At 37.4% G+C, this 12,345-nt stretch overlaps 1 protein-coding gene across 1 annotated transcript in view; it reads left to right on the top strand.

Annotated features, from left to right (window-relative positions):
* Positions 1 to 12,345, top strand: part of SCN9A (sodium voltage-gated channel alpha subunit 9) — a 166,788-nt gene that overhangs the window by 89,641 nt on the left and 64,802 nt on the right. Inside the window, exons 8-11 of the mRNA XM_046658915.1 lie at positions 4,511 to 4,574; positions 6,046 to 6,187; positions 8,274 to 8,480; positions 11,075 to 11,362. Of these exons, the coding sequence (XP_046514871.1) occupies positions 4,511 to 4,574; positions 6,046 to 6,187; positions 8,274 to 8,480; positions 11,075 to 11,362 (701 nt within the window). The remainder of the gene's footprint in view (positions 1 to 4,510; positions 4,575 to 6,045; positions 6,188 to 8,273; positions 8,481 to 11,074; positions 11,363 to 12,345) is intronic.

Raw genomic sequence — 12,345 nt, 5'->3', positions numbered from 1 at the left:
CATTAGCTTGAACAACAAGGAAATCATCAGAGACTTTCATGAGAAAATTTTAGTAGAGTACTAGGAGCACAAGGTTGGACTAAGATGGTGACGGGTGAATAAGATGTCAGGAAGAAGACAAGACAGTATGCTTAGAAAATTCTTTCATAAATTTGGCTGTAAAGGGAAGCAGAATAATGGGGACAATGGCTGGTATTTTTTTAAAGATGAATTTTCATAGGGATATTTTTCTAGTGATAGAAATGAATAAGAAGTAAAATATGGATTAATAATTCAGGAGAGACGGGAGAAGTCAAGACCTTGAGAAAGTGGAAGAAAAAAGAGGAGAGACATCTCCACCATTGAAGCAGGAGGAAAGATGGAGGAGCAGGCTGAAGAGTTATTAGAAAAGGATTAAGTCAAACCCAATGGCTTTTATTTCCTCAGAAAAGTGTAAGATGGGATCATTGACTGACAGTGCAAATGAAGAAGAGGAAATTTTGCAGAAGGTTTGAGGTGAATGCACTCTGTGGTCATCTTAGGGAATGGAACATGGAGTCTATTTTGAGTGCCAATTTTATATCAGAGATCATCTATTTAAAATGGAATCATTCACTTGGATGTGGGAGTTTCTCCAATAACATTCCGCCGCTTGGGAGCAAGTATGGAGTAGGCGAATGCTAGATTATGTGTGGGATTAGGGTTCTTCCAGGTTAGTACGATAGACTGTGAGAGAGGCATGAAGTTGAGGGAATTGTAAGACAGTGATGATAATGAATGCTCATGGATTCTAAACTGGACAAAGAAAGAACTGAATCCAAGAGTTGGTTGATAGATCATGAGAAAATTGTGAGGTAAATGAATTCAAATTCTTGAAGACATCAAAGAATTATAATGGTAAAGGCAACCTACATAGAAAACCTGAACATCTTCTAAAACTCTTTTCTGGGGCATACAGCAAAGCCTCGTTGGAGGTGCTTTTTTAATTCATTATCACTGTCTAGCCTCATGTTCAATAACATAAAATTTATAAATTTCCCTTGGTGCTGCACACTCTCTACTTTGACGCTCATCAAACTTCCTTGCTACTACAGATGAAGGAAATATTCATGTGCAGAGTTCATAGCTAAATTTCCAGTAACTATTGGGCCTTATATAGTGTGGTTCCATTGGCATAAAGGGGGATAGTCTCATACTACTGGTCTGCACTACTACCAGGGCTTTTCCTGACTCCTTCATGTACAGCTCTTTCTTTGTGGGGACTGCATCTCCCAGAATGCAGTGTGTCATGTGCAGGCAGTCTGCCTCTACCTGATCCCCTGAACTAGTCTTCTCCAAGTTGATTTATTGTCCCTTGGTTAAGGAATAAACCCTGGATTCTGAAAGCCCAAGCCATACGTAGGTTGCTATAAGCTGTCTTTCTGAACCAGGTCAGATAAAACTAATCACGGAATGTTTAGGTCACCAATTATTTTTTACCATTCTGCTCCAATGCCCTCAAGTCAGTAGAAAATTACCCCAGAATCTGCCCTAGATTGAATATCAGTCCATATTTTTGTTGTGTGAATTTTGTAATTTTCTGTTTCTTTTTTTCCCTCTTTGTATTTTACTGTGAAGTGGAGACTTATCCATTACTACTCACCGCCTTTGCCATGATACTGCATTATACTTATTTAACAGCTTTATTGAGAAATAATTCACATACCATAGAATTCCCCCTTTTAAAGTGTACAGTTCAGTGTTTTGTAGTGTATTCACCGAGTTGTGCAACCATCATCACTTTCTAATTTTAGACTATTTTCATCTCCCTCAAAAGAAACCCTGTACTCACTGGCGATCATTCCCCGTTCCTTCCTCCCCCGAGTCCCTGACAACCACTAATCTGCTTTCTGTCTCTATGCGTTGGCCTATTCTGAACATTTCTTATAATTGAAATCGTGCAATATGTGGCCTTTTGTGTCTGGCTTCTTCCGCTCAGCATATTTTCAAGGTTCATCCGTGTAGCGTGTAGTAGTAGTTCATTTCTTTTTATTGCTAAATAATATTCCGTTGTATGCATGTATTACATTTTGTTCATTCATTAGTTGATGGACATCTGGGTTGTTTCCACTTTTTGGCTATTGTGAATAATGCTGCTATGCACGTTCATGTGTAAGTTTTACTGTGGACATATGTTTTCATTTTTCTTTGCATTACATTTTTGCTTTACATGTTAACCTTAAATTCTCTTGAGGCTAATTATCCTAATAATTTAATGTCCACTTGCTTGGGAATTAAAGTATTCTGCAAGACGAGAGTGAGCCAGTCCCATTGCTTTACCTTTCATCATTCTTGTACTGGATTGAGTATGTTAGCCCTGCACATGCTAGTACAGGCAGCTCAAGAGCCCATTCTTACAAGGCAGCTCCTTGATTGGTAAATGGGAACCAGTGTTACTTTAAAGGATAATTCTAAAGTAATCCTTCCCTAAGAAAAATATCTTGAAGGCTCATGTATAAAAAGTTGCATCTTAACCCCCTCCATCCTCATTCTTGTGTGCCCACCCTCCTGAGGCACAGGATTTTTTTTCAATAAAGTTGTTCATGCACACTCTCACGTAAATTTTTACTTCAAACTAAGAGGCTTTATTGTTTTCTTTGTGTCTTCTAAAATTTGTCTTCTGTGTAAGACAAAACGATGATGTGTAAGTCAATCAATTAATCTTATCTGAAATTGTTGAATAGTTTAATAATTGCTGCTCTTTGAGCAGCTGTGTAGAATGTGTGGATCACTGCATTAAGTGCTTTACATGAAGTATCCTATTTATACCATTCAACACCTCTGCAAAGGAAGAATTCTCATCCACGTTTAACAGATACGGTGGTTAAATCTTAAAGTGGTAAGATAATGTACCAACATAGGAAGGGGGAGAAGCAACATTCAAAGCCAGGTGTATCTGACTTCAACGTCTTTCTTCTACTTTTACTCCAAAAGCCTCCTAATAATTATATCTTTATTCTTTGGACTTGAGCCAAATAGGAAGTTGGGCCCTTATTAAAAACAATGGATTTTTTAAAATCCTTTATACCTTTACTATAGATGGTTGGATCAGCTTCCTGTCTTAAGAATAAGTCTCCATTACATCTGAAAATGGCCACAAAGTGTACCATGCATGAAAGGGGAAGTGTGCATTTATTTCACTGCTATATCCTGAACGTCTGGAACTTAGTAATTCCTAAATAAATATTGGTTGGTGAATAAAGAAGAGAATGTCAGAAGACAAGTTTTGTCCATTTGTAGTTTTGCCTTGCTGACTGTACCTTTTCAGGACTACTCTGGGGCTCAATCAGGGGCTCCCTTCCTTCTCTTCCCTTCCCCAGCAACACCTTCTCTCTGGGTTAACTCATCAAGTCTGATGGCTTTGAAAACTATCTACTTGTTGGTGACTCCCATCTTTAGGTCTCCATCCTTGATAGCTCTACTGACCTCAAGACTTTCATATCCATCCGATCACCTACTTTATAATACCTAATAATTATCTCAAACTAAGCACAGCTAAAATAGAACTCCTGGTTTTTCCTCAGGCCATTTTGTTCCCCAGTCTTCCTCATTTCGGTAACTGGCACCACCGTCTTACCAATGGACCTGTCTTTGTGTCCTCTCTCTTCCTCACACCCCACGTGCACTCCATCCACAAATCCCTGTCCACTCTATTTTCATCTTCTCTCCATATCCACAGCTACTCTTTGAACATTAGCCATGTCGTCTCTCACAGTAGTCACTTACCTTGTATCCTTGCTTCCACACTTGCTCTCTTGTAGTCCATAGTCCACAAAGCAACCATAGTGACGCTTTAAAATGGTAATTATTCTCTCATGTCTTTGCCTTCCACTTCTATTATTTCTAATCATACTTAAAATCCAAACTCCTTTCCAGGACATGCAAAGCCTTACACGACCTGGCCCCTGTCTGCCCCTGCCACCACAGTCCTCCCCACTCACTACAGTGTAGCCAGGCTGGCCATTTGCTGTTTCTTCCATACAACAACTTCATTTCCATCTCAGGCCTTTGCTCTTGCTCTTCATCCTGCCAAGATGTTTCTTCACCAGGATCTTGGAATGGCTGCCTTCTTTGTAGCATTTAGGTCCAGTTAAAATGTCATCTCTTTAGAAAGGGCTCTCTGACCACATTTTATCACATTTTCTTAATTTAGTTTCTTTGGGGCATTTATCACTATCTGAATGTACCTTGTATATTTATTTATTTACTTAAGTGTCTTCCTCTATCCCCAACCTCCACCTCTACCTAAACGTAAAGAAAGTACCATAAAACTAATGATCTTGTTTATCATCGTATTCATTGCCTGGCCCATAAGAGGTTATTAATAGACATTTGAGGGAAACTATATGAGAATATAAAAATAAATGAATGTGTATTCCTGGGACCAGGCCTGAATGTGTGTGAATATGTCTATATTAATTAACTCACCTGCTATATCACTCTTAAAGCTTACACTCCATAATGTTATATTGTTCAATTTCTTCCTAAACAGAATATTTTTATTACTTGGAGGGATCCAAAGATGCTCTCCTTTGTGGCTTCAGCACAGATTCAGGGTATGTAATATTTGTTTCGTTTTAGTCTAAAGGCTGCAAAAAAAAGGAAAAGCATACTCGGTTTGCTAATCAGAACCTTTGATGCTATATTATTTTCACGTATTTCATGGCATTATTTGACCCATTCTGTCCCACAGCAAGTCCAGACTTTAAAAGATCCCTAGTTAATGAATATTTTTGAAAGCAAGACTTTGAGGTAATGTTTGAATTAAAACAAGATACAAGTCATACAAACCTTAAGAAAGTAGAAAAATTACTTCCAGAAAACCTCACCACGAGGTGATTGGATAGTTTCAAGCTTTCTTCTTTCTGGAAAAAAGAGTGATAAAATCAACTTTGCTTTCCATCCCCAAATTCTACTCATTCTCCAATAAAGTATGACTCATAGGTGACTAAATGCAGTGACATTTTGGCCACTCTAAACAAAAGGATCCCATTGATTTGAGTAAAGATGTTTTAAGAATCTTATATTTATGCAAATACCCGTTTTTCTCTTTCTCCTATACACCAACTTCATTTCTGCTGCAGGATCTTTGTCTTGCTCTCCCCCTGCCCAGATATTTCCTCACCAGGCTCTGTGTACACTGGGAACGTTAAAAATAAACAAGATAATGTTGCTGCTCCCAAAGACACCTCAGAACACTGTGTTTGTGTACAGTCACGCATCGCTTAATGATGGCGATACATTCTGAGAAATGCGTCATCAGGCAATTTTGGTCATTGTACAAACAGCATAGAATGTACTTACACAAACCTAGATGGTATAGCCTACTACACATCTAGGCTAGATGGTACTAATCTTATGGGACCACCATCCTATATGTGGTCCATCGTTTACTAAGACATCAATATGCGGCACATGACTGTAATGGCATCGTAGATACCAATCCACCAGTTTTAGAAAGAAAAAAGTCTTAAAGCTGAAAATCTTTGTGAACTTACACAATTGCTATATTTTGACTATTTTTGGTTCTAATTCACTCCAAGAATAATTTGAGGGGACTCAGTTTTGATAGAGGTCTACAAATCAATCTTTATGGATACAAGAACTATTGTAAGACATCTGGTGAAAGTTTCCAAGTTTTGATGGCAATGATGATGAAAAACTAATAGCTACTACCATTTATCAAATGCTTTCTAAATGCAGGAACCAGGCTAGGTAATTTGCATACATGATCTTCTTTAAACTTAATAACAATCTTAACCTTTTGTAGTAGGTGTATTTTCCTGTTTTCACAGAAAGAGGAAACTGTGCCTTGAAAGATTTAAGCAATTTGACAAAGTCACCAACTAGTCAGTAGCAGGGGTGGGATTCAAACTCGGTTCTTCCTGACTCCAGATAACGTGTTCCTTATCCTTATTCAATAGTGTCCCCCTAGAAAAGGATCCTTGAGTTTCTGACTGTTCTGTAGTACTCTTTAGCTTGCATTCTGAAGGCATCCTAACTTGTGATATTCTTTTTCATATGCAGTCAGTGTCCAGAAGGGTACATTTGTGTGAAAGCTGGCAGAAACCCCGATTATGGCTATACGAGCTTCGACACTTTCAGTTGGGCTTTCTTAGCCTTGTTTCGGCTAATGACCCAGGATTACTGGGAAAACCTTTACCAACAAGTGAGTGCCAAGAGAAATATTCATTGCATTTTGGATGGCATAAAAATCTGATGGATGTTCCTTACCAGCCTTATATATGAGATGTTTTATTCTATTTAGAATGGAGAAAACTGTTGTCTTATTACGAAAATTAGACATGGTTTATTTCCAGCACTATTAGCATGGATACTTTTTTAAATCATAAATTATTTTCTTATCTTTTCTTGGCTTATTTGATTTCTAGTTTTCTTTCCCTCTCTCTGAATACAGCATGCCATGGGGTCCTAAGTAAATGATAGGAAATATGCTGTAATCTTCTCTTATAGCACACCCACACACAGACTGCTTTCCACATCTGCCTCCCTGCTTGGAGTGCCCTGAACACCAGACGCTCCTTTGCTCACGGTGCTTTATTGTTTGAACTCCCATGTACAATTGTTAGGGATTGAATTGCATCCCCCCAAATTCATGTGTTGAAGTCATAACTCCCAGTACCTCAGAATGACTATATTTGGAGTTAAGGCCTTTAAAGAGGTAATTAAGTTAAAATGAGGTTGTTAGGGTGGATCCTAATCCAATCTGACTCGTGTCCTTATAAGAAGAGGAGATTAGGACAGGAGAGACACCAGAGGGAGACAGCAGAGATGCACACACAGAGAAAAGGCCATGTGAGGACTCAGGGAGAAGGTGGCCATCTGCAAGGCAAGGAGAGAGGCCTCAGGAGAAATCAACATGCCGACACTGATCTTGGACTTCCAGCCCCTAGAACTGTGAGCAGTTGATTTCTGTTATTTAAGCCACCCAGCCTGTAGTATTTTGTTATGGCAGCCCTAACAAACGATTATAAGAATTAAAGACTCAATTCCCTTCCTAAATTTGCCTCTCTGAAGTCAATTGCTCCTTCCTCTCAACTTCCATGCCCTTTGAATATTCTTCGGTTTATAGCATCCATCTCTTCTACTGTAATTGTTAATTCACATGGTTATTTCCTCTAACTGGAATATGAACCTCTTGAACCTGTGGGCTCTATCGTTGTTTTACTTATATATTCTCAGCACCCAACCCCAAGAGGAAGGAGACCAAAATGATTATTCTGAATCGTGAATAATAATGAATCACTTTGCTCAGAATTGCTGCAGATTCTTCTTTTGGCCTGTTTTATGTTTATTTAATTTCTGAGATTATTATAAATGAGTACAGAAATTATAAGAAAATATACTTCACAGGAAAAAAGAAATGCAAATGACTTCTTAAATATGCAAAAAGATGCTCACCTTTACTCAAAATTAAAGAAATACAAATTAAAATTAGAGTGACATAATTTTTTACCTGTCATAATGACAAAGATATATATATCTTTGACTGATATATGAGGAGGCAGACTTTCTCACCCATTTCTGGGTACCACTGCTGAGGGTAACAAGGAAATTTCTATGAAAGTTAAAATGAGTATACTCATTAATCTAACAATTCCACTACCAAGAATTTATCTAAGAGAAGATATCAGTAACCACAGTAACTAACAAAAAGGGAATATGAGTAACTCGACATTAGAGATTGAAAGGAGAGACTTACTTTTCATTTAATACCTGTTTGTACTATTTGAATGTTTTACCATATATACATTTTAAATTTTTTAGTACATGTTACTTAAAAATAAATATAAAATGAATAGATAAATCCATACAATAAGGCTATCTACCTTATGTGAACATAATCTATCATTATTACTGCTTCTTGTTAAAGATAGAATTTTATTAGTAAAAAAGACTAGATATTATCTGGTCCTATAATTTGAAAATAAGTAAAGCAGCTAGTTTTTGAGAAATTTTCAGATTGTGGAGAAAAAATTCAAGGTTATTATTATACTTAATAATAATCAAGAATCATACCTAATTTTAGTACAAGTTTAATAGATTGCTATATCCTTTGCACTGAAAAAGTGTGTATTTTAAAACATTCTCTTCCATGGAGATACAATTTTATTCCTTTATATTTTTGATAATATGAGATTATACAGAACTGCCCTATTTACCCATGCCTAACATGCCATTCAAGTTGAAACAAAGAAATTTGTTTTATTAAAATAATTTCCATTTTTCCCTAGACACTGCGTGCTGCTGGGAAAACCTACATGATCTTCTTTGTTGTGGTGATCTTCCTGGGCTCCTTTTATCTAATAAACTTGATCCTGGCTGTGGTGGCCATGGCCTACGAAGAACAGAACCAGGCAAACATCGAAGAAGCTAGGCAAAAAGAGTTAGAATTTCAACAGATGTTGGATCGTCTTAAAAAAGAGCAAGAAGAAGCTGAGGTATTATTTGGTTTAAAATTCTTCCTAGAAGTAGACATGCAAAGGAGAACAACAGAGTCCCTGTGGCCTTCCCTAAGGAGATTTTCCTTAATGGATTTCTTAATGTAAACTGCGTTTTCCTTCTGGTGTGGTCAAAGGAACCAATTCTGGCTTGAGTTAGAATTGACATCTGTCCCACTGCTCTTTTGCCCATAATCAGCTCCCTCCAGCACAAAGACCATTCTAAGCTGTTCCTCATAAGCCTGTTACCCACGATGCCTCAGTATGTATGACATTATGCAAATTCCCAAAACATATATGATGTATTTCCCCTGAGTAACAATTCTGTACAAAAATGTAGGGAAAATTATTTTAATGTTAACATTAACAGGTACTCTATGGGGTAGAAAGCAAAATGTGCATCAATTTTTGTTAATGTTGCAATGATTTTTAAGATAAAACATGAGTTGTTAAGAAAAGCATACTTATGATTGTGGCCACTTTAGGCTAAGTCACAAATTCTTGAAGATTTTTTCTTACTCCTCTCTCTAAAGGGGCGCTTCAGTGGAAACATTTGAGAAGGTTTATACTAAGAGAATCAAAATTTCAAATATTCTGCAAGAGTCTTAAAATTTCTTCGATGGTTTGACCTAGTTAAATCTCTTTGAGGAATCTAATATGTTGGGAGGAGGGTAGATTTTCTGCATCTGTAATGTAGAAAAACTTTGATGCAGAGACTTGTTTGGTGTAGTATTTTAATAATATTAAACATTAGAAAGCACTTAAGTTTTCAAAAATTCAAAAATTAAGAGGATTATGACATTTTTGTATTATTCAGCCATAAAATTATGTGTTTTAAGAATATATCATGACAGGAAAAGGTGTTAGTACAACAATGTATTAAGTAGTAGGATACAAAATTGAATATAAGATACAAAAAATCTAAAAATTATGTGTATAAAGACTGGAAGAAATATTACTCCAATTATTTTGGGTTGTAGGGTTATGAGTGATTTTTATTTTTTGTCCACAATATTTTTATTTCCAAATTTTCACAAAGATTGTTTATTTTAATAATAAAAACTTAGTTTTTTTAATACAGTCATGCATCGCTTAACAATGGGGATACATTCTGAGAAATGCATTGTTGGGCAGTTTTGTCATTGTGCGAACATCATGGAGTGTACTGAAGGAGGAACAAAATTTACCACCCCAAAATGTCTCTCTTTAATGTGAGGATTATTTTAGGCTGATTTTTTTTTTTTTCATGAGGAAGATTGTCCGAGCTAACGTCTGTGCCAATCTTCCTCTGTTTTGTATGTGGGACACTGCCACAGCATGGGTTGATGAGCACTGTGTAGGTTGGTGCCTGGGATCTGAACCCAGGAAACCCTGGCCACCAAATTGGAGCCTGGGAACTTAAGCAGTACACCACCGGGCTGGCCCTGGGCTGATTAGTTTTAAAAAACAAAAGACTCAGAAAGTTTGTCTCGTTACTTCCCCCTTAACTGCCTAAAAGAATTCAAATTAAAAACACCTGTCTCAGGAAGTGAGCTATCACCTTAGCGCAACATGAACTAGGTGGTAGAGAGAGAGAAAGCTAGAAAAGTCTGCGTGTTGGGCTCCTCTCTGTCTTCTTCTCTTTCTATGTGGCAAAACACTTGTTTCCAAACATTTGCTCCTTTTCACCTACCTGTGAATTGCCTTCTTTCCCTTTGAAGTCCCTGACTCCTCCCATCCCCCACATCTTCTTTTGTCTTTACCTGAGGATGACATTTAAGGGAGGGCATTGGCCATTTTGGCAAGTTACTTGGTTTTTCTGGGTTTCTCCCAAGTATATGCTATTAAACCTTTGTTTATTTTTTTCCTGTTAACCTGTCTCATGTCAGTTTAATTCTTAGACCAGCCAGAAGAACCTAGAAGGATAGAGTAAAATTTCTTCCTTTCTTACAGTACTGACACTACCCTAGATGGAATAGCCTACTACACACCTAGGTTATATGGAACTAATCTAATGGGACCACTGTTGGATATGTGGTCTGTCATGGACTGAAATGTCATTATGTGGTGCATGATTGTAAAGGGGTAGCACTAGATTATCCCAGGAATTTCCCAGGGAACCACTAGGAAAGAAATCTCTTTCATTTTCTTCAGATATTATTCTGTAATAATTCATTTTACTTTTCAGGCAACTAATTTTTCATTAAACTATAGAGTGTCAGATTCTAATGATAATATTGAATTACTTACCTGGACAAGATATAAAACCAAATTATCTTAACACATGGTTTATGTGAGTTTCACATCCCAGAATTACCTAGTAAAACTTTCCCATGTACCATTAAAGATTGCTTTACTGTAAATAGAGTAATAGTAAATAATAGTTTAATTTCAAAGCACAATGGGGCTTTATTACAATGCAGGAGAAGCAATAAATATATACTTTGTAAGCTCTCTGGTCATCGTGCAAAGAAAATGACATTATTTCGTGTACAAGGGATATGATTATATGCACGGTGTAATTAAATTAATGGTAGAGAGGATTTCCTCTCTCGTAATAGGATTTCCAAGACTTGGGAATGACTCACTGTGTGTGTGACCTCTTGGTTCAACAGGCAATAGCAATGGCAGCAGCTGAATATACAAGTATTGGGAGAAGCAGAATTATGGGCCTCTCCGAGAGTTCTTCTGAGACATCCAAACTGAGCTCTAAAAGTGCTAAAGAAAGAAGAAACAGAAGAAGGAAAAAAAATCAAAAGAAGCTCTCCAGTGGGGAAGAAAAGGGAGATGATGAGAAATTGTCCAAATCGGAGTCAGAGGAGAGTATCAGGAGAAAAAGTTTCCACCTTGGTGTTGAAGGCCATAGGCGAGCACACGAAAAGAGACTGTCTACCCCTAACCAGGTACCTCAGAAACCGTCAAATGCATCTCCCTGGAGGCAGTATTATAGAACACAGTGTTTCCTTCTGAGGGTAGGGACCTCAGGAAAAGAGAGTGAGTGACTTCATCAGTATGTTTTTAGGTAAAAACCTATTGATTACTGGTCATTTATGGAAAGAACATAGATGTACATAGATTTTTAATTTGACCATTTTTAAAGAAGCTTACAGTTTCATAATTGTCATATCTTCTCTAATAAACAAATTTTCAAAACAAAATATTCGTGAGAACCATTGTAGAAATGAAGGAATTATTTACAGTAAAGATTAACTTTTACATTTTTATTTAGACTGTATTTTGTCATGCCTCATTGGTTAAAAACTAATCTTAGACTAGTTTCTCCTCTTTTCTTCACCACTGTAGGTACTGGTGTCACCAGAGTATCAGTCACCCAAGCTGGAAAGTTTGGAGACACCTTGCCAGTCCCCACCCACAACTGCATCAGCTACTCACATCTAGTCCCATAGTCTTATTTCTGCTTGTGTGCAATTTATGTTTCTTCCTTTTTCCACTGAAACCTCCATATTTCAGGTCTCCTTGCCTACGGACCTCCAAAATGAACCGTTGCTTCTATTCTCCTTAACACTTCCCTGTTTTCCATTGCACAACCTTTCCAAATCGTTTTTCTAAAACAAAGCTGTCCCTCTGCTCAACTTAAAAACAAAAAAAAACAAAGCAAAAAAACTCTGTTGAAAAGTACTGACTACAGAACCAGCCCCATATCTTATCCATGCTGCGGACTGACTTCAGCCTCATTTCCCACCTTTCTCTACCTTCAGGTACCCTCAGGCCACCATAATTGTCCATTCTTACCAACATCCTGTACTTTCACACCTTTATTACTTACTACACGTGGTTTTCTCTAAGTGGGATGGTTTTCTTCCTTGTTTTGCTCCTGCCATAGTACCACACAGGCTCACCCATTAGCTCAGGTGTCACTTGTCCC

This window comes from Equus quagga, chromosome 4 (assembly GCF_021613505.1).
Source record: "Equus quagga isolate Etosha38 chromosome 4, UCLA_HA_Equagga_1.0, whole genome shotgun sequence".
NCBI lineage: Eukaryota > Metazoa > Chordata > Mammalia > Perissodactyla > Equidae > Equus > Equus quagga.
This window is presented reverse-complemented; position numbering and strand designations above follow the sequence as displayed.